This window comes from Apus apus, chromosome 7 (genome assembly GCF_020740795.1).
Source record: "Apus apus isolate bApuApu2 chromosome 7, bApuApu2.pri.cur, whole genome shotgun sequence".
Classification (NCBI taxonomy): domain Eukaryota; kingdom Metazoa; phylum Chordata; class Aves; order Apodiformes; family Apodidae; genus Apus; species Apus apus.
In genome coordinates this window covers 4,951,822-4,972,044 of record NC_067288.1, presented here as the reverse complement: position 1 = coordinate 4,972,044, position 20,223 = coordinate 4,951,822, and the positions used below count along the sequence as shown (strand labels likewise).

Below are 20,223 nucleotides of genomic sequence, written 5' to 3'. Positions count from 1 at the left end.
GAAGATAATACTTGGTATTTAACTGTAGGCACATGACATCAGTTTACTCTAAAGGTTGCAATTAAATATGTCTTTCCTAACCATGAAGGTTAGAAAATAGAAGTTGCTGTGTAAGATAAGAGCTTGTTTTTTGTAGAACTTGGTGATTTCCCAAAAGCCCTACCTTTTAGCTGGCCATTTCGTGTACTCTCTGCTTGCTCTGCATTTCTTCATTTTTTTTTGGGGGGGAGCAGAATGGTAACCAGATGGTTGTTTATTTTCAGTGCTTGGTTGTTTTAATGGTTAGATCTGTGCTCTTCTCATTATTACATGGATAGGGCATGCTTACAAGCCTCTAAATAACTTGTTAACAGCATAACAATTTTGGTTTTAAATGTTTTAGCATTAATACATGCAGCTGGCTGATAAGAGCTGCCTGCTATGAGGTTCTTTTCTTTTACAGTCCCCCAAAGACAGCTTCTCACCTTCCTTACTCCTGTTAGAGCACACAAAGGCAAAAGACTTGGACTTGAGAAAACACTCTCCTCCTCAAAGATGAAGCAAGTGATAATTGACCTAACTGAATCATGGCCTGTGGAAAACAATTGCTTAGATGAGAGCACTATTTATTTGGTTTGGGAAGGTTTTGGTGCCCCTTGCAGTGCCCAGGAGTTTTTGCAGCTCTTTATTGTTCATGATCACTTCTTTCACTTCCACTGCCTCTCTGCAGACAAATCTTAATGGTGCTTAATGTGTTGGGCTCCTACTCTGCTCTGCCATTTTTTTTCCATCCTGAGAGTGGCTTAGGAAGCCACTGACTCGGCCACTGAATCATCTTCTGCTGTGGAGGCTGAGAATTGATAAAAAACGTGCCCTGCTCTGCAGAGGCTGTATGGTCATGGTTCCTCCCAGCTGGCACAAAGAAATGTGAGATGAGAATTTCCTGAAAGACAGTGTAAAATATTAAGCACTAGGCACCAGGCCAAGCCATGCAGTTTCTCTGAATGCAGCCTGAATTGCTTCACGTCCTCTGCGGTGCTAAACTCTAGTTCCATTAATTTTTATGTATATTGCTGCATTACATCATTAACTTCTTGGAAAAATGTTTTTCCAAGTTTTCCATCCCCCTCAATTCAATTTGTTGCCTAAGACCCCTAGTGAATCTTGTGCATGTAACATGAAATGGTTCTATTAACAACTCTGCTGTACAGGAACCGCCTTCGTGTTTTTGTTTGGTCTCTGTCATCTGTGTGAAAGGAAGAAAATATACTTAAGGATGAACAACTTGTACTTTATATCGACAGACAAAAATGGCACTTCTTATTTCATACTCTGACATTTATTCTGTCTGTAAATCCAGTAAAGTACATGAATGCTGCAGGGGAAGCAAAGCCCATCCAATTCTTGTTTAATAAGCAAGTCAGACAAATAGGCCATTAGTATTAGTCAGATAATTGTTAGTCCTGATATAATTAAGCCAAACTAAACTAAAGCATTTTAAAATAATTATTTGTTTTACTATGTAAACTAGCAAGTTGCACAGTAGTAATAAATTGGGTTTGCCATCAGTGTAGCTGGGTTTTCTGAGGGCGGAAGAGTCTTCATGACAATCCTTAACTCAAAGATTTCCAGAGCCTCTGTTTTCTGGAGTCTGAGGCTGCCCTTACAAATGGTCAGGGAGAAGTTTAGACATAAGCTAGTCCATCTAGAAAAATGCTGAATAAAATCTGGAATGACCAGGCGCTGGAGTTCTTACTCTAAGGCAGAAATTTGTGGACTAACCTAGATATGGTACTTGCTGCCCCTGAAAGCCCATTTGATCTTAAACCAAAGTCTGGTAATTGATCTCACTGCCCTTTCTGTTCTTAACTATATTTGCTGTTGTCAATACTTGGCAGTTTTTGTACATTCGTTCAGTGCTCTTAATTAATTTCTTTAGGTAATTAAAAGGACTGCACAGCTGACTGCTGTTGAGATGATCATGTCAAACACTGTTTTTCTTTCATTTATGCTGCAAATCATAAAACAAGTCCTGGATTTTTAATGTGGTTGCAAATGATAAGGTCAAGCTGATGCTCAGTTATTTTTCTGTCACTGAGCTTCTCAGGTGACAGTCTACAGACTGGGAGTGCTTTAGGGAAGCCAAACTGGCAGTTAACCAGTCAAACAATTTCTGCAGTTGCCTTTATTTCAATTCTTGCATCTTTCCTATCTACCTGGCATCAGTGCAGAAGATGTGGCTGTGGTGGGAGCTCTGTAACCTCTCAAGGTGTTCACAAATCACTCCCATGTGCTCTGAGGTTTGTTGCTTGTGTAAGCAGCTAAAACCTCCTGAGAAACTTGGTCACAATGTTGAGCACTGAAGGAGTGAACGTTTTTGAAGATTGTTGGTGGCTTGAATTTCAGAATAGGTCAGTCCTTAATGGCCTTAGGAGGCTCTGATTCCCCCTCAGTGTGTGTTTGGAGTTGTGCATGCTCTGTGGATATACTTAGAGCAAACGAAAGAGGCAGGATAAAATGAGTCCTTCACCCTCTCCTGAAATATTTCTGTTCTTCCACAAATGGGCATTCAGCAAGACTTTTCACATTCTCTGCAATGCCTCTGGTAACTTCTTTTTCTAAGATTTTATTTTTGTGCTCTGGTTTGAATTTCTTGTGAATAGAGCCTCTCTATTCCAACACCACTTTTCAGTCACATTTTTATATTTGCTTTACGTATTAGTCACGGGAAACAAATAGACTAAATTTTAAATAAAGGCTGTGTTTTTCCCAAACTTTGAAACCTGATCAGTGTGTTCTGTGGCTTAACCCTTTAAAAGTGTTCTACAAAAAAAGCTTTGTGTGAAAATTCCCTTTCACTTACATCTAAAGGTGTCTGTTTTGTTGCTAGTGACTGCCTTCTGCTCTGTGCAGCAAACCCTTCACATGTGTTCACGTCATAACAGTGATGGGTATTTGACACTTTACTGGATCAGTCCATTAGACTCAAGTTCAAGTGGACTGTATCCACTTTAGAGTTGCACTGAAGTGCTGGAGTGGTGCTTTGGCCACTCTCCTTACTTTCTTTTTTTTCCCTTTCCATTTAACCAGGTAATGGAGAGTGAGGAGTTCATGCTGCTTCCTGCCAACCAGCTCATAGACATTATCTCCAGTGATGAGTTAAATGTTCGCAGTGAAGAGCAGGTGTTCAATGCAGTGATGGCCTGGGTGAAGTACAGCATTCAGGAAAGAAGACCCCAGCTGCCACAGGTAATCTTGAGCACAGTGACATTTGAGACCTCTTTATCCAGGGGAATAGAAATGAGGGCTGATACAGTGGTGCCATGACCGTGTGGCTGTTCTGAACACATGCAAAGCCACAGTGATTCTCTGACTGCCACCTGTGTTAGGTGGCTTGCACGTTCCCTTCCTGTAAGGTGGAAGGTGAAGTGGCTAGAGCCTTCAACAGGGTCTTTGTCTAATTGTTTCCAGGTAGGATTTGCCAAGCTAGATCACTCCTGTAGTCTGTGGAGACAAACCTGCCTGCAGTGCCTTGAGTGTTGTAGAAAAAAAAATAATGGATAAGAAAAAGCTTGTCTTCATTTGAGCTGTATCTTTAAGCTCTGCTGTTTGATTTATGCCTCAGCCCTCATGATCTTATACTGGAGCTTGTCAGAATGGTTTTGTTGGAATATGATGCTTCATCTGAGCCAAGCCATTTCACAGAGAAGCACCCATTCTGACAAAGCTGTCAGCTGGAAAGCCTCTGAAGTCTCAGGCTTTGTGATCAAAAGAGGTGAGAGTCTGCCTGCCTCAGTGTTTTTGTTTTGGAAATAGATGTTAAATTCAACTTTTATTTAGTGGAAAGCTTTTGAAAATTATTTTAAGTAAACAAACCAAACCAGAAAAACCTGCTGTTCTCAAAGTATTTCTTAATGCTCTCATAACTGTGTGCCTTTTTAGGTCCCTCTGTCTATACCTGCTTGCTCCTCTAAATTCTCAACCCTTGTGAAAGGCATGCTGCACAATACCAGTCATGTTTAAGAAAGAGAAAACTTGTAACAAAACCAGTGTTCCAGGCAGATGTATTGACATCTGTAATTTGTAAAGGTTTTTAAATGTGACCTTGTTTTCAGCTTTAATATGTATCCATTTAATAAATAGATTTTTAATAGATTTAATAGATTGAAAGGGATTGTCCCCTTGGAAAAGACTGCTTTTCTATTGAGTATCTAAACTGGTGTATTGAAAAGGCAAAGGTGCTGCTAGATGAGCTGCATTTAGCTAAAATGCCAGGGTTTGGGTGTCTAAGTGACTGTGCATGTTTGCCAGAGGAATGATTAACTCTTTATCAAAATTTGTTAGCCAGTATTGTTTTCCATTTGGCTTCTTGCATCCCTGGGGGGGTGTGGTTTCCCACCCACAGTTCTGTTCTGTGTTTTAGGTCCTGCAGCACGTCCGGCTGCCGCTGCTGAGTCCCAAGTTTCTTGTGGGTACAGTGGGATCTGATCCACTTATTAAGAGTGATGAGGAATGCCGGTAATTCTCCTTGCTGACCTACAGAATTGGATTTTGTTGTGTTTGGGTGCTTTCTTGGCTTCTGTTCTCTGAAGCTGGGCTGATTTGTCAGTGGCAAATGGGTGGTACCTCACGATTTCCTCTTACACAACTGGGAGTAGAAGAGATGCAAGGAAATGTGTTTATTATTTGTGTAATAGTTGTGTGCCCTAGAAGTGGTTTAGATCTTTAGTAATCTTTGAGTGCAGTTTGACTGTTGGTCCAGTACCCTTCAGTGTATTGTTTTCCACTTCACTTTTTTCTACTCATGGCCTTTACAGAATGGCAGAATCATTAGGTTGGAAAAGACCTTGAAGATCATCAAATCCAACCATCGGCCCCACACCCCCGTGACCACTAAACCATCTCCCGAAGCACCATGACTACCTGTGGTGCTTTCATTACAGCTTATCACTTGGATGGCATTCATGATCTCATTAGGACTTCAAGTAGTTTTTCCATGTAAAAATCTGCACTTTGATGATAACTGGATTGGACTCTGGGGTTAGAGCCTGCTATTCTCCACATGGCTAGTGCAGGGACACTGTCATTCCCTCCTCTTAGGGTATGAGTCTCACCTTTCTAGTTCTGCAGACTTCTGTATTATCTCTAAAGCACACAATTTTTCTTGTGCTTAATGTAAAATAGCTCAGGGAATAAGCTAAACTGTTCTCTCCCTGAATAAGCATTCATGGTGAGGGAATGCAGAGGGAAGGAGGACTTTTTTTTTTCTTTTTGTTTTGTTTTATTCAAGGGTTTGGAATATTAGGATTAGTCCAGGTGGCAAGTCATGAATGGATGGACAGTGTGAGCTGGCCAGAGCTGATGGAGAAAATATTCATCAGAAGGGTACTATCTCCATCTGTTGGTCGTGTGTGTATTATGTATTTGTGTGCTTTTCAACTCCTGTTTTGTTCTTAGGCAAAACAAATGATTATTAAGATTTAGCTTGAGGCAACCTGGGTTTCTCTTTTCTGCGCAGGAAGCCTGACAAATCTCTTGTCACAGTTTTTTATCAGGCTTTATGGCAAGCAATATCTATTATTAACTCTGGCCATATGTTGTTGCTGGTCTACTTGCTGTCACTGTGCAAATGACTTGTAAACAGCTGCTGAGTATTTAGGTGACAGTGTATGTTTCACACCAAAGCTACTCATGCACTTATGTGATTGGTGAATTCCTGAAGTGCATGATGACTGGTGGCTGCTTTTGCTGTTAGTTTTGATTAGTACCTTCTGAGACCAGTGTCAGGTGCATTTGGGGGAATTCATATTTTCCTGTCTTGCACAGGGATCTAGTGGATGAAGCTAAAAATTACCTGCTGTTGCCCCAAGAGCGGCCACTGATGCAAGGACCAAGAACCAGACCGCGCAAACCCATCCGCTGTGGAGAGGTGCTCTTTGCAGGTTTGTAGAGCTCCTCCTGGTTCAGGTCAGGAGATTCAAGTCTGGGTTTTCTGGTCACAGTCCTTCTGTCAGGCTAGTGGTTGCACTATATTTCTGGTGTGACCTGTCTGTTAATATTTGGAGATTTGTGTTAACTGACACTTTTTCTTGTGTAATTTCCTTGGTGCCATGAACGCCAGAATACTTCCAAACTTACACCTCTAGAGTGAATGACTGGGAGATGGGGCTACTGGGGTGGATCTGGGAGTCCAGAGGGAGTGTTTGCACCAGGCACACATGCAGTCTGTGAGCTCAGTGCGTTATGATGACATTATTTCTTGTTTGGCTCCTGCAGTGGGGGGCTGGTGTAGCGGGGACGCCATTTCCAGTGTGGAGCGCTACGACCCTCAGACCAACGAGTGGAGGATGGTGGCTTCCATGAGCAAAAGACGCTGTGGTGTGGGAGTCAGTGTCCTGGATGACCTCCTCTATGCTGTGGGAGGCCATGATGGTTCCTCTTACCTTAACAGCGTGGAAAGGTAGGTCTCCATAAGGCCAGTGTGCAAGATGTTTGTTCTGAATGTTTAAAACCGGGTGCTGCCTCTTAAAAATGAGTTTGTTTTGCCAGCTGTGTTCTTACTCTGCTGAAACCCTGAAATTTATATTGCACATTACCTGCTATTTCCTCCTCCCTTTCATGCTCGTTCAGTATTGTGTTGGTTGCTGCTGAACTAGGACTTCAGGCACAACAGCTTGTGTCACGCTATCGCCTGCTTAATGAGACAAGGCGGATGTAAGAAAAGGGTCTGGGTGTAATTGAAGGGAGGAGTTATGATCCTGGTTAACCTTCTTAGCAATTGCTGGTTTGTTTTTAGCATTGTTGAGGAAGGTGAGGTTACAGTAAGCATTTCTTGGATGTTGAGGTAAAGATCCTGGACTTTTATTGTGGACTGGTAACTAGAGAATTAAGGAACCCTGGCGCTTATGCAGAAGAAGGAAAATAGGTCAGTTTTAGACCTATGAAAAGCTTAAGTCAAACAAGCTTTGCCAAACTTGCTGTTTCTGGGAGCAGCATATGGCAATTCCCATGCTTAAAAACCACATTACTCAAACACTCCTGATACTCTAAATCTCAGCTCTGTAACAAATCCCATGAGCTAGACAAGTATCTCCTTTCTGCTTGATCCTGCCCTGCTACCCACTTACCTCCTTACACACTCCAGCTTCCCAAATCAAGATCCTAGCCTTACATCTCCCATGTCCTGCACTTTGCCTGCTATGAGCCATGCTTCCTTGTCTCTGAATTCCCAAGTCAGTCTGGTTTCCTCATCTTTTTATCCTGAAGGAGAGGTCTTGGTGCTGTCTTGAGTTCTTGTGTGAAGTGCAGAGAACACAGAGCAGAATAACTCTGGCAGCTGTTCTTTGCATAGATGCAAGTCTCCACATGTCAGCCAGTCCCTGGTAACCTGCTCTCATAAGAACCTGAACCTTTGATCTGCATTTGGAGTCTTCTCAAGTTTGAACACCTCTGGAATAACATGGATGCATTACATCATCACTTCAGGGTTTTTTTCCAGCTTACAAATAGCTGTGTTGCAGTTTAAGCTCCAGATAGGAAAGTTTCATCTCCTTAGTAGATCCCAGGCATGGGAGAGTGTGAAGTATACTTAGACAAGGAATTTGTGCTGTTTGGTGTGTTTTTCTAGGTACGATCCAAAGACAAATCAGTGGAGCAGTGATGTGGCCCCCACCAGTACCTGCAGGACCAGTGTTGGAGTAGCAGTTCTTGGGGGCTACCTCTATGCAGTTGGTGGCCAGGATGGTGTCTCTTGTCTCAACATTGTGGAAAGGTACTTTTTAATTTACAAAAACTAGAAAAAATAGGGCACAGGATTCTTTTGTTTGGAGAGAATAAGGTCAGTTTTCCTACCCATCTGTGAAGATGTCAACACTTCACTAAGTTTGTTCTTTTGCCAGGTATGATCCCAAAGAAAACAAATGGACTCGAGTGGCTTCCATGAGCACCAGGCGCCTGGGGGTTGCGGTGGCTGTGCTGGGGGGCTTCCTCTATGCTGTGGGAGGCTCTGATGGGACATCTCCTCTCAATACTGGTATGTCTTTTCCTGTTCCTTATTGCAGTCAGCACCTGTAATGCTCCTGTTTGTCCTTTGTGGCCCCAGATAGCTGCTGAATTTCTCAGTGATCAGTTTGCTGTGATTTTTCATCTTGAAATAGGATTGTTTTGCCATACAATGATTTGCTTTCTTGTGAGCCCCTATTACCTGGTTGTGTGGGTTTGTTGTGTTTTTTTTTTTTCCTCTTTCTTGATGCTGCATTTGGCAGTGTGTCCTGAGTACAGTACTTTGATCCTTTGCATCAAAGTTGCAAGGACATCTCTTTTTTTTCCCCTGCAGTAGCCCTTTTCTGCTGTAGGAAAGAAGGTGCCAAAGGTAAAACTACTGCAAGATGGTAATGCAGGTCAGTTTTGTAGCATTGCCAGCTCACTCTTGAGATGCTGAGTGGGACTGACTGCATAGGACTGGAGGCAGGAGAGATAACACCAAGTGGTCTGTAGAAGAAAAGCATTAGAGCAAGAGGTAACAACCTGGTTCCTTGTATTTTTGGTGTGTGGAAATTGCAGTGTCCTTGCAGATTGAGCAATACTTTGGATGCAGGCTCAAAAGTGCTTATCCCCACTGCCTGCCAACCCTGTTGTCCCAAGATGTGTCGTTTCCCCTCCAGTGGAACGCTACAACCCCCAGGAGAACCGCTGGCACACGATTGCACCCATGGGGACGAGGAGGAAGCACCTGGGCTGTGCAGTGTACCAAGACATGATCTATGCTGTGGGAGGCAGAGATGACACCACAGAGCTCAGTAGTGCTGAGAGATACAACCCTCGAACCAACCAGTGGTCTCCTGTTGTGGCCATGACATCCCGCCGGAGTGGAGTGAGTTTGGTTTGGTTGGCTTGTCCATACTACGTGTAAGCAGGTGGTGAGAGCAGAGGGCAGTGTCATCTTGTGAGGTTTCTCTCTTGCTTCCTCTGTACCTTCACCTCAATCTCTCTGAAGGGAAAGGCTTGCAGAAAGTCAAGCCTCTTCAGCAAGACTAGAGAAAGAAGTGGTGCTTGTGTTGCACTATTGACAGCTGTTAAATTCCTGCAGGTGGGGAGACTGAGTAATTTGAGGGTCTTTTTTAGATAGTTTTGATCTCTTATATGGAGTCAAATAATCAGGCCTGAAACAGGAATTCTTTAGTTTTTTTTTTTTACTTGGTGAAGTAGCCATACCTGGTGTGAGATACTATTAGAGTACAATATCAAAATTAGTACCTGGGTCTCATCCTGCAGTGCACTTTGCATGAATTAAGTGAACCTACCTCCTTGCACAGAAGAGCAAGCTGGGAGACTGGGCAAGCATTATTATTTAGATACAAACTTCCAGCTAAGTTTGTTTTTTCCTTGCCTTCAGATGTGGGAACGGGGTTTCTGGGGTTTCACTTAGTATGTTATCTTTCTTCAGCAAATCCTGTGAGTGTGGGGAGTGACAACATGTTTTCATCTTCCCCCTTTCTGTAGACATGTGAACAAAAGATGAACATAGTGTTTTAAATAGTCATCCTGTTTGGGCAGATGCAAATGTTATGAATATTTATCACTGGATACTGGGTTATATATATATATATATAAAAAGAGTAGATTAATTCTGTCTGTATGTTAGTATTTCAGTGTCTGGTGAGGCAAGGATGAATCATAATTTGAGAATCTACTGGTTTTGAATACATTTTTTTCCATCCTCAAAGCCTGTCATACACTGTCCAACACTATCCTTTTTAGTTACTGATTAGGCATTGACTTTTCATGAGCTGCTTCTGTATTTGCTTGCAGTAGAAACCTCTTCACAGATGCATCTGTATCTGCAGCCCCTCCTGAGTTTTTTTAACTTCCTCAAAGCCAGAGCAAGAACCATTTCACACTGTGTTCTTGCAGTCTTTTTTCCTCTTATGCCACAAGACATTTTCACTGAATGTGACCTTCCTAAACCACAGAACTGTTTTAACATTTCAGTGATTTTGTGCTTTAGCAGAAGGACAAAATAGGCTGGAGGCCCAGGTGCTTTTAGATGGTCCAAACCCCAGCCCAAGAGGAGCAGGCCAGGGGCTTACATATGGTTCTAGTTTAAGTAAGCATTCCAGGCTGCAGGCTGGTAGATAACCTGGTGCATACATGTCACACTTCAGTCCTGGACATAATACATTTTGGCTCATAAAGGCTTAGGTTTTCATGGATCTACTAATGATTCAAGCAGTTCTAGTTCTTGTAGCTGGTAATGAGGGGAAGCCATTGCTATTTCTTTAAAGAGTTTCTCTGTTTTGAGATGTATATTGGAGATATTTCTTGTCTCTATTTTTTAGGTTGTTTTATTTGTCATCCCCCCCCCAAAAAAAGAAAACCTCTACTGCAGACTGCCTTTCACCAAACATGGTTATAAATCCTTTTATTAATATTTGCATTTTAACCCTTCTTTTCAGGACATCCCAGCTAAATAACCACTATCTGTGGTGTTTTGCAGGTTGGCCTGGCAGTGGTGAACGGGCAGCTGATGGCAGTGGGGGGTTTTGATGGCACAACGTACTTGAAGACCATTGAGGTGTTTGATCCAGATGCCAACACGTGGAGGTAACTGTTAAGTCTGTGGAACAGTCAAGTAGCCATCTCTGGCTGCAGCTGCTGTCACCCAGCTGGGGCTGTCCCAGCCAAGTTAGAAATGTCATAAACACCAGAGTGAAGATCTCTGGTGTGGTAGTCAGCATATAATGTTCACTGGGGTGTGTCAGCCTGCAGGAAAGGTGCAAGAAGGAGAATCATGTTTTGAAAAATTACCCAATATGCCATTTACCTCCAGCATCCCCATATCTATGACTTTAGCAGTTGAGAAACATTGTCTTGCAGATTTCTGCTTGAATTCCAGCCATCAACTCCATATTAGGAATTAGTTTTCTGTGGTTTTTCCCATCTAAGGATCCCAAGAGATTTAACCAGCACTTAATGAATAAAGTCTTTACTGCAACTTTTGCAGGTAGGAAGATGGTGTATAAGGTAGATAATTGAGATCCAGAGAAAATAAAAGATTTAGCAGGCTTGTTGGGTAGCAAGCAAAAGGTCATACCAAAACCTGGTTTGATTTTGAAGTGCTGCTTTTGAACATAACAAAAATGGACCCCACTGAGAGAGAGTTCTCCCTTCTGTTTATCTTGGGCTGAGTCTCTTCTGCTTCCCAATAAAACTAACCTTGCCCTTAGCAGAAGGAGCTAACAGTCATGATGTGGAATTCAGCCTACTCATTTTTTGCTTTCAAGCTGAGGCTCTGATTTCCACATCCTTTTGGAGGAGCTGAAAGAGAACACTTGGACCATATGATGTTCTTTCAAGACAGCAAGACAGCAGTTAGAAGAATTCCATTTGATTTTAAAGCTGAGGGAAGTAATACAAAACTGCTGACCAAAACCACATACTGAGCAGAAAGGCCACTTTTCCTCTTTCTTTTCTATTCATAAATACACTTGAAAGCAATTGCCTGTGTATGTATTCCCAAATCTATTTAGTGTTACATTTCAACCTCCTATCTATAATCTTGCTGCTTTAGTAATCTGGCAGTGGTGGGGAACAGAAGGAAATTAATGTCCTTATCCCTTCCAGTCTACTAACACTAGTAGATGAACCCTTTCCCTGTGAGATGAGTGGTCATAAAAAGCAGTGGAGGAACTTCCCTATGTTATGGTGAGTTATGGACAATGCCTTTTGAACAGCTGAGAAAAACAGTTGAGTAGAGAGTGATACCTACTTCTTCATATTCCTTAGCTGGATGGTTTCAGCTATTTCCAGTGACAGTAATGAGATGTCTAGAGTTAGGAGTTACTGCCTGGACATTCACAGAAGTTAGGAGGTTGTTCAAAGTACCTAGCTTCTGGGTTTTTTTTCTTCCACTGCATTCAATACAGATGATCATCATCTGTAGTCTTGCCTTTAGTGTTTGCTCAACTTCTTGCTCTGTGAAAGGTATTTTTTTACTTGTGTAGCCTGACCAAAAAATGCTTCTGACACAATTCAGATTGAACAGATTGCATTGCTAGGAGTTGTTTGAAGAACTTGCTTCTCCTGCTTCTGCCAGCAGACTTCAGTGGCACAGAGGGGAATATGCAGCTCAAGTGAGTAGGATGCTGGAGTCTAGAGGGATGAAATTTCCATGTGAAGTACAGGCACCATTTCAGAAACACATTTTTGAGAAACAGATGGTGCTTGGGTTGTCTTACATCTTGGTTGGATCAGCTGAATTTAGGGTGTTAGAAATAGAAAATAAATTAGTTGTATTGTAAGTAGCAAACCTGTCCTTGCTCTTGTGTTACCCAAAATGTAGCCCAAGGTCAACTACAGCCTGCAAAGTTCTTTTCTGCCTTGCACCTTACCAGACAGGGAGAAAGCAAATGATTACTCAAGTAACAGAAAAGAGAGGTGTCAAAAGGAGCATCAGTTTCTGGTTTGAGAAACGCATGATCAAATACAGCTGTTTACCTTGGAAGTGTATAAAACAGCTGCTACCAACTTACTTGTCATGGTCCACTTCATTTAAAAATGGTGTCATTGTGCTTACAAGGGTTGAGGGTTCAACCTTTCCCATGAAGGATGAACCAGTGTGACCACTGAAACCTTGTCTTTTGCAGGTTGTATGGTGGGATGAACTATCGGCGGCTGGGAGGAGGAGTAGGGGTTATCAAAATGACACACTGTGAATCCCATATATGGTAAGCACCCAGAGGGAGGGACACCCCTTGGTTCTCATTCCTAGAAAAACTGAAGAGACTTGTTGACACTGGACCTCTTTGCAGCTCTAGTATGCACGGTCTAGATCCAATGTAACTCTTTGCTGGTGACTCCTCCTATGGAATTATAACAAAAAAACTTCTGTGAGAGTGTGTGCCCAATAGGAAACCACGTTGTCAGACTTCCAGGGAACCACTGGACAAAAGTAGAAGTGATGCTTATGTCCGTATTTTTTCTAAATAATCTACGTTTTTTGAACAAACCAAACTGTAAAAGTTACTGTAGCATAAACAATGTAGAGACTACGTGCTATACTGGGAGTCTGGTAAGGAGGGAGGTTTCCTGCTTTCCCTCCTGCTGTGTGAGCAGTGGATGTGGCAGCTGTGTGGTGGGTGAAAGAGGAGAGTGACACAGAAAACATTGCTTTTGCCTTATTTACAGAGAGCTTCAAAAAAAAAGTACTTGACCTGCAAGGTGCCACCTTTGCACAGGAGCTTTTTTTTCTGTGCACAGAGTATATTTATTTTTTCATTTAATTTGTATCATGTTTTTTTGTTGAATCCCTCAACAATAATTCCAGCTTTTTATATACATATGTATGTCTGCATATATATATATGTTTTTATATATATATATATATGTATATGTGCGTGTGTGAATTGAGTTTTGACAAGCTGGTAGTTAGGGCAGGGCTATGTCCTGCCAGCTATTGTGGTTCCAACCCTTGTGGTATGTTTTAGGGTCTCTTAAGAGTACAGGAAAGCTGTGAGGATGGGTGCCCTGATTATCTTTTCAGTCTTGCTGTGGACGCAAGAAGGTAGAACTGGAACTCTCATCTATCGACTGAATCAGTGAAGTGCCCAAAAAAGGGTGAGAGTGAAAAGGATTACAAATGATGCCTTTTTACTGTACAGTGTATGGTACAAAAGTTCAGCTCTTGTCTCTCCCCTCCCCTGTACGTGAACCTAGAAACAACTAGTTGTTGCCTACTTACGAAAACCTTTTTCTCACGTTGCCTGCTAGACATCAGTTCTTGTCTGAAGCTGGGATGCAGTTTCATCCGCTAATTCTGACCAGCCTAGATCAACATGTCTCAGGTTCTTGCTAGAAGAGCAAACCCCCAGTCAGCTCTTGCTGAGAAAAGCTTAGACCAGCACCACCTGAGCTGCCCTCCTGCCTGTGTCTGTAGAATTCCCACTGTAAAACATTGACCTTGATGAGGTGGTGCCCTCCCTTTTAATGATTTTTATGCACTTTGCCTGTGTTTGTTATGGGCTGGGAAAGGTGTGAGACTCATGAAACAGTTTGGAGGGGAAGGACTGTTTGCTGGCACTGTGAGAAACTGGCATGTCTCAGTGGTTGTGGGGACACCCAGGGGTGGGGGGAGAAGAAAGATGAACTCTAAACTCAAAGGTTCTGTTATGTTTGTACTGTAATTTCTATCTAGTGTGAAAGAATGACCTTTTGCACCTGATACAATGTTGGACCTTATTATGTCTGTTTTTAAAAGAGTAAAAGACTTGTAAATTCTGGAGATGAAAAAGGCAGTGCTGACATCTTAAATTCTTTAACTTCATACTTTGATTCATGTAACTCAGATTTTAATGTGCTTGAATATAGTAAAAATTACAATACAGTAATAAATAGGTCATTGAAACTTTTTTAAAAGCCCCTTTTCCCCTAAAGGTCGGTATTCTTGTGTTTACATAACAAAGATCATTTGCACCTTTACAAGGAAAACAAGTATTCTGTAAACAGATGTTTACATGTATCATTTATGCTTTTTTCTAGCATGAGTAACTTGTATAAATAGTGCTATCTTAATAAATTTCTTCTACGCTGTTCTTTGTTTGTTGTTTGAGTGAAAGCAGTGGGCTGTGCTTTTGTATAGGTTGTTTGGACACAGATGTTGCTTGTTTTAGGTATAATTTTTTTTAAAAAAAGGCTTTAAACTGCTGGTTAGCATTACCTTCTATTGCTTAGAAGCACATCATTCAGAGCCAGCTTTCTCTGCAAGAAAGCATCTGGCCTGGCTGGGTAAATCTAGCTCTGTTGACTTAACTGCAGGTGAAAAAGAGAAGGAAAGGAAGTAGCTTTTCTTGTGTGAAAGCATCACTCTTGAAAGCTGAATATGGCTGTAGTTCATTTAGTGCATTGGAGGGTCACATGCTATTAGTCTGTGTTCTTAAGGCAAGGAAGAGGTTAAAAGAGGCTATACAGAATTTATTTTTTTAGACATTATTTATACAAATTAGTTGGAAAGAGCTGGGCATTAGAATGAAAACTAAGCTGTGGGTGGAACAGACCTATTGTCAAATCAAGTACAGATGCCAGTTATGTCAGACCTCCTACTCCTGCTTTACCCAGTGTTCCTCTAAATTGAGATAGCAAACTTTGCCTAAGGGGTTGCATTAAAAGAAACCAGAGCATCACAAGTGGTGGTTTAAATAGCTGCAGGCCTGTCAAGGCCTTCAGAACATTGCTTAGCTGCTTCTGCCAGGGTAGGAGTTATCACTTCACTGCAACCTTTACATGCAAAAATAATCTGTCTTCAACTAGTAACAAAACCTGAAACCAAGTGCATGTTTCTTTGGCTAATTCTGGAAATAGATTATTAAAAGTAGGTTAGGAACTAGGCGTGCAGTTATGTCATGTGAAGAAGTTACATGTTATGTTGCTGGGGAGAAGAATGAAGTGTTTTTAGGCATAGCCAATAATCAGTAATAAATCCTTAAAACATGGATGGGCAAAGAAGGGAAAACTTGCAGCCCTACTTAGGGGGAAGGTCACAGCACAAACTCATCAGACCCTAGAGATGCAGCACGAGTGTGAAGCCACTACAAGTGTATTGTGTAGGGAACTAGACCTTCCCTTTTGCTGCTCAAAGAATATGTAGTAGGTAGTAATTCTTATTTTAGTCAGGTAAGCTATAGTTGGAAGTAAGCACCACACTTGACTCAGGACCAATCTATTGGCAAAAAATGGCAACTTTTATTTAGTACTATAATATGAATATCATAACATTTAGCATGCACTTATTCTAAATCCTTTCTCCTCATTTAAGCTAGAGCCAGGCACTGTGCACTAGTTCTCTGCACTCCTGCCTGCTGTAGAAGGGAGAGATCTGGTACAAAATTCCATCACCCACAGCTCCAACCCCCAAAGGTCTCTGGCCTACAAGATTACATCCAAGACAACAAACATCAGGCAAAATATGATAAATATGTCTAGCTTACACACAGACCTCCCTTTCCTATGCATTAACTTGTTTGAGAGGACCAACAAGCTGGACACACAAGGCAGTTGTCAGTCTCATGCTGTTCACCTTAGCCCAGCTGGGCTGTAGGTGGACACTTCATTACTGTTACCAACCATCCTTAGCCAGCTGTAAAGGAAGTCAGAGACCTGGTTTTTTCTGCTCTGGGTTGTACAGCATGTAGCCTTTTTTAGGTGTGCTTGACTTTGCATTTGGCCTGGCCCAGGAGGAGTCACAGGTTAGCTCAGGCTAAGGTCTGTACAGCTTGGGCTGTCTAGTTAAGTGAAAAGCAATTTGCTATTCAAAACAATAGAAAAACTTGTCAATAAGTTGCATCCAAGAGTCTGCATCAATGAACAGAGCAACTATGATATAACAAAGGTGCTTAAGAAACTATTAGAGGTTGTAGCCCTTTCTATAGGGCCAAACATCTGCTTGTCTTTGCTGTGCATGGCATTGAACTACAGCTAGATATGGTGTTGAATGCAGGTGTTGAGTCCAACTTTGGGCAGCCATCATGAAAGGAAAGAAGATGCTGCTGGAGTGTTTTTCCAGCCAGCTTCTCAACATACATCATCTTCCAACAAGTGTTTTTAGCATGGAGATTTGCTGGAGTGTCTCTCACTGTATCTGAGAGATGGCTAGTTCTGTCAGTAGCATCAGCACTCCAGTTAGGTACTGGCTTCGAAGAAACTGCAGGGGGGGAAAAAAAAAAAGACATGTCAAAACAAAAACTGCAGATTTCCAAGCCCTTAAATGGTTGAAAACCAACTACTAAATATTCCAACTGATCAGTCAGCTTCTCTATTGTTGTTTGCAAGGTAGCTTTGTTACTCTTTTGAGCCCGGATAGGGAGAACACATACATGCCACATGCTGCTTTTAGAGCCCTCTGACTTCTGCTTCTGTCCCACATGAAGCAAGGTACCCAAGAAACACCCTGCTTCTATTCCAGCTTTTCAGAAGGTGAGAATCCTAGAACTTCTGCTCCTTTGGCTGAAGGAGACTATACCAGTTTCCTTGTATACTCCTATTTTCCTGTGCTGAATGTATGTCTGACTTGAACTCATTATCCCCACGATGGAAGGGCCACAACTGAGTTGACACAACACATGGGTGTGTTGAAGAGAACCCTTCTGCAGAAAGCCTGATCAGTTGAGTATCTTGTGTTGACACACCTGCAGTGTAAGAAGTTGTTTCAAGCCACTTTTTAACTGCTCCAGATAAAAAAGGCAATGTAACACTGACACTTATGCTTTGCAGTTGTCCTACCAAAGGCCAAAATTGTTAAGAAATCCCAGCAAAGCTGATTGCCTTGTATTTGAGGGACTCCTGCTCCAGGAAAAACATGGATGAGTGGAGTCCCAGTTACAGCCTCCAACGTTCCCTCTGTACACAGAACAATGAAGTCAGCACATGGATGGACTAAATTTAAGCCATTGCATTTACACAGTGTTCTTTAACTGTATTCCTTGAAGAAACTTCAGGAAGGATTAATCCATGGTTTTAAAGCATATTACAGACATCTCTTCAGAGAAAGCAGTACCTTTATGGAAAGGATTACAGGTGAAGTAGTTTTAAGGAAGGTGTTTTGACTCTTAAGATCATCCATTTCTTAGCTCACCTGCACACCAGTTATTTCCATATAGTAGATTCATTAGATTTGTCTGTCTTACTTTCTAGTATTGCAGTTATTAATGAATTTTAAGATTTTTTTCCTTAAGTTTGGGATATTTTAAAGTCTTAAGTTTTGGCCAATGGACAAAGAAACCTTCCTGTTCATACCACAGCTAATCCACCTATTTCTGACCCAAGACTAGGGTTAATATCTTCTGCTGCCATACAACAGTAGAATTTATAGCTGCCCCAACCCCAGAACAAATTAAAGAAAAAGCTGAGAGTTAAACAATTTTTTGCAGAAACTGATGTATAAGAAACAGGAAATGTTAGTTTTTAAATAGATGGCATTTCTAGACAGGTACAGCTATTTTTAGCTAGCATTAATTAGGAAAACATACTACCTAAGACCTCACCTTAATGACGCCATCACAATGTGCCGAGGCAATTGCTGTAGAAACTTTCACCAGTTTTGTAGCTGACAAGTGGATCTTAAAGTGCCTGTGGAAGTGAGAGTAAAGGCAGTCCATGAAGACATCCACCTCTTCCTGAGTGATCTCTCCTGGAGTTTTCTGGACCGTGTCCCACAGAGCTTTTGCATCCTCGGGGTGAATGGCGTACGAGATATCCAGAGGCTGGGACAGACGGGGGACAGAGAAAACAAGTTCCATGGCAGATGAAGCTTTGTCCACTTTGCATCCAGTCCACATAGCTGCCATCCAGCTGAGGTTGAGAGGGCTGATGGCTAAACGACGAAAGCAGCAGTCAAAAGTCTTCTGAAACCAGGTTCCAACAATGGAGGTGTAACACTCGGCCCCGCTGACAAGGAACAGAGGCAAACAAGTGAAGTCCCCTGGCAGGTGCTCAGAAAGCTCATCTCCAGCCACACAGCAGAACCAGCCCGACCACAGCAGTTTCTCCTCTGAATTTTTTTTGGAAGCTGCTGATCTGGTAGAAAGCTGGGACAGAGAAAATAAATACTTGAATGCTACAGAGCAAGTTTGGGTTTTTTTTTGTTGACGCCTTCGGCTGTTGGGTAGAAGGTTTTTCTCAAGACCTTGCATGCAACATTCTTTCCTGTAAAGCTCATACAGTTATTCAGCCTGTCCATTCTATCACAAAGATATCTGCAATTCTGCTGGAAACACCAGGAAAAGCACTTCACTAAGAACAGTCCTGAAAGAGGAGTTTACACTGCTTAAAAAGAGCAACCCTATGTGCTGCATCATATAACCATTACCATACTGAACGTGGCATTTCAGTGGCATCTTCCACTTGAGACACAGCATTTCAGAAATATTAGTTAGACCTGAGTTCTGGCCAGGAGGTAGGATTATACCAACTTGATCCAGGAAATTAACACGCCCAACTTCTTGCAGTAAACTGACTGGTGAGCTAGAACAGAGAGGATTGCTCCTTATAGTCTTAACCCTGGTCTTGCCAGACAGATGAACTAAAAAATGCAATTAAACATATGCATTCTTTATGAGATGTTCTGTTCCAGTGAAAGACACTTTTCCTGAAACCTCAACAGATACTGCAGTTATTCCACACAGCTAGGATTTAGGCTGTTCGGGTGTTTCGTTTAAGAGTTTAATGATAGGAAAAGCCGCTTGTAAATCTCAAGTTACAATTCTCAGAACTGCCAGGAGGGCTCCTTACCTGCACGAGAATGGCAGCCTGGTCTTTCTCGCTGCCTTTCAGGTCTGGCAGGCTGGACAGGACCACCTTGATGTCCGGTTCCACCCCCACTTCCACCGCCAGGCCCTTCTGCCTCTCGGCGGCGATGAAAGCCCCGAGCAGGCGGGAATACTCCTTCAGCCGGCCCTCACAGAACCTGTACAGGGGGGTCACGCTGTATAACGTCCACTTCTTCCGCAGCAGAAACGCCGTTCTCTGAGGATCTAGGATTTCCTTCGAGTAAAACACAACAATCAGGACGGGCCCTGAGGCGAGCGCGCTGGGCCAAGGCCCGGCGGAGGGGGCCCGAGCAGGCCTCACCGCCCCAACCCCGCCCTACCTGCGAGCGCGACGCCGGCGGGAGCAGCCGGTCGCTGGGGCTGAGGCTGAGCCCGAAGCGGCTGTGCGTCCTGCCGAACGGCGGCCCCCGGGAGAGCCGCCCCAGGCTGGGCCGCCCCAGGCTGGGCCGCCCCGCCGCCTCCCCGCCCGCCATCCCGGGCCCGCGCCGCGCCCGCCCAACCGCCCTCCCGTCAGCCCCCGCGCCGCGGGGCGGGGCGGCGCCATCTTGGCGGCGGGGGCGGCTGCGCCGGGTCCTCCTGGCTCCCCCGGGTCCTCCTGGCTCCCCCTCAGGGCTCCCCTCAGGGCTCCCCTCAGTCTCTTCCCCCTCCTGTCTCCCCCTCAGGGCTCCCCTCAGGGCTCCCCTCAGTCTCTTCCCCCTCCTGGCTCCCCCTCAGGGCTCCCCTCAGGTCTCCCCCCTCAGTCTCTTCCCCCTCCTGTCTCCCCCTCAGTCTCTTCCCCCTCAGTCTCTTCCCCCTCAGTCTCTTCCCCCTCAGTCTCTCTCTCCCCCTCAGTCTCTCTCTCCCCCTCATTCTCTTCCCCCTCATTCTCTTCCCCTCTCAGTCTCTCTCTCCCCCTCAGGTCTTCCCCCTCAGTCTCTCTCTCCCCCCT

At 43.3% G+C, this 20,223-nt stretch overlaps 2 protein-coding genes across 7 annotated transcripts in view; one reads left to right on the top strand and one right to left on the bottom strand.

The window, feature by feature from the left end:
• Positions 1–17,048, top strand: part of KLHL20 (kelch like family member 20) — a 28,189-nt gene extending 11,141 nt beyond the window's left edge. For 2 of the 6 annotated variants that reach the window (XM_051624705.1, XM_051624704.1), the window contains 10 exons: positions 3,070–3,228; positions 4,403–4,497; positions 5,806–5,921; positions 6,256–6,439; positions 7,607–7,750; positions 7,878–8,011; positions 8,643–8,851; positions 10,475–10,581; positions 12,624–12,704; positions 16,934–17,048. In XM_051624705.1, coding sequence (XP_051480665.1) covers positions 3,070–3,228; positions 4,403–4,497; positions 5,806–5,921; positions 6,256–6,439; positions 7,607–7,750; positions 7,878–8,011; positions 8,643–8,851; positions 10,475–10,581; positions 12,624–12,704; positions 16,934–17,042 — 1,338 coding nt within the window. In that variant the 3' untranslated portion in view covers positions 17,043–17,048. Of the gene's footprint in view, positions 1–3,069; positions 3,229–4,402; positions 4,498–5,805; positions 5,922–6,255; positions 6,440–7,606; positions 7,751–7,877; positions 8,012–8,541; positions 8,852–10,474; positions 10,582–12,623; positions 14,568–16,933 lie in introns of those variants that run through there. The other 4 variants (XM_051624708.1, XM_051624707.1, XM_051624706.1 and 1 more) reach the window with 3 other exon arrangements.
• On the bottom strand, positions 15,691–19,780 carry CENPL (centromere protein L). Its single transcript, XM_051624717.1, has 4 exons — positions 19,616–19,780; positions 19,258–19,509; positions 18,012–18,554; positions 15,691–16,672 (listed from the first exon to the last, which is right to left on the bottom strand). Exons 1-4 carry the CDS (start codon positions 19,766–19,768, stop codon positions 16,601–16,603), a joined length of 1,020 nt encoding a protein of 339 aa, XP_051480677.1. The 5' UTR covers positions 19,769–19,780; the 3' UTR covers positions 15,691–16,600.
• Between the last annotated feature and the right edge of the window lie 443 nt (positions 19,781–20,223).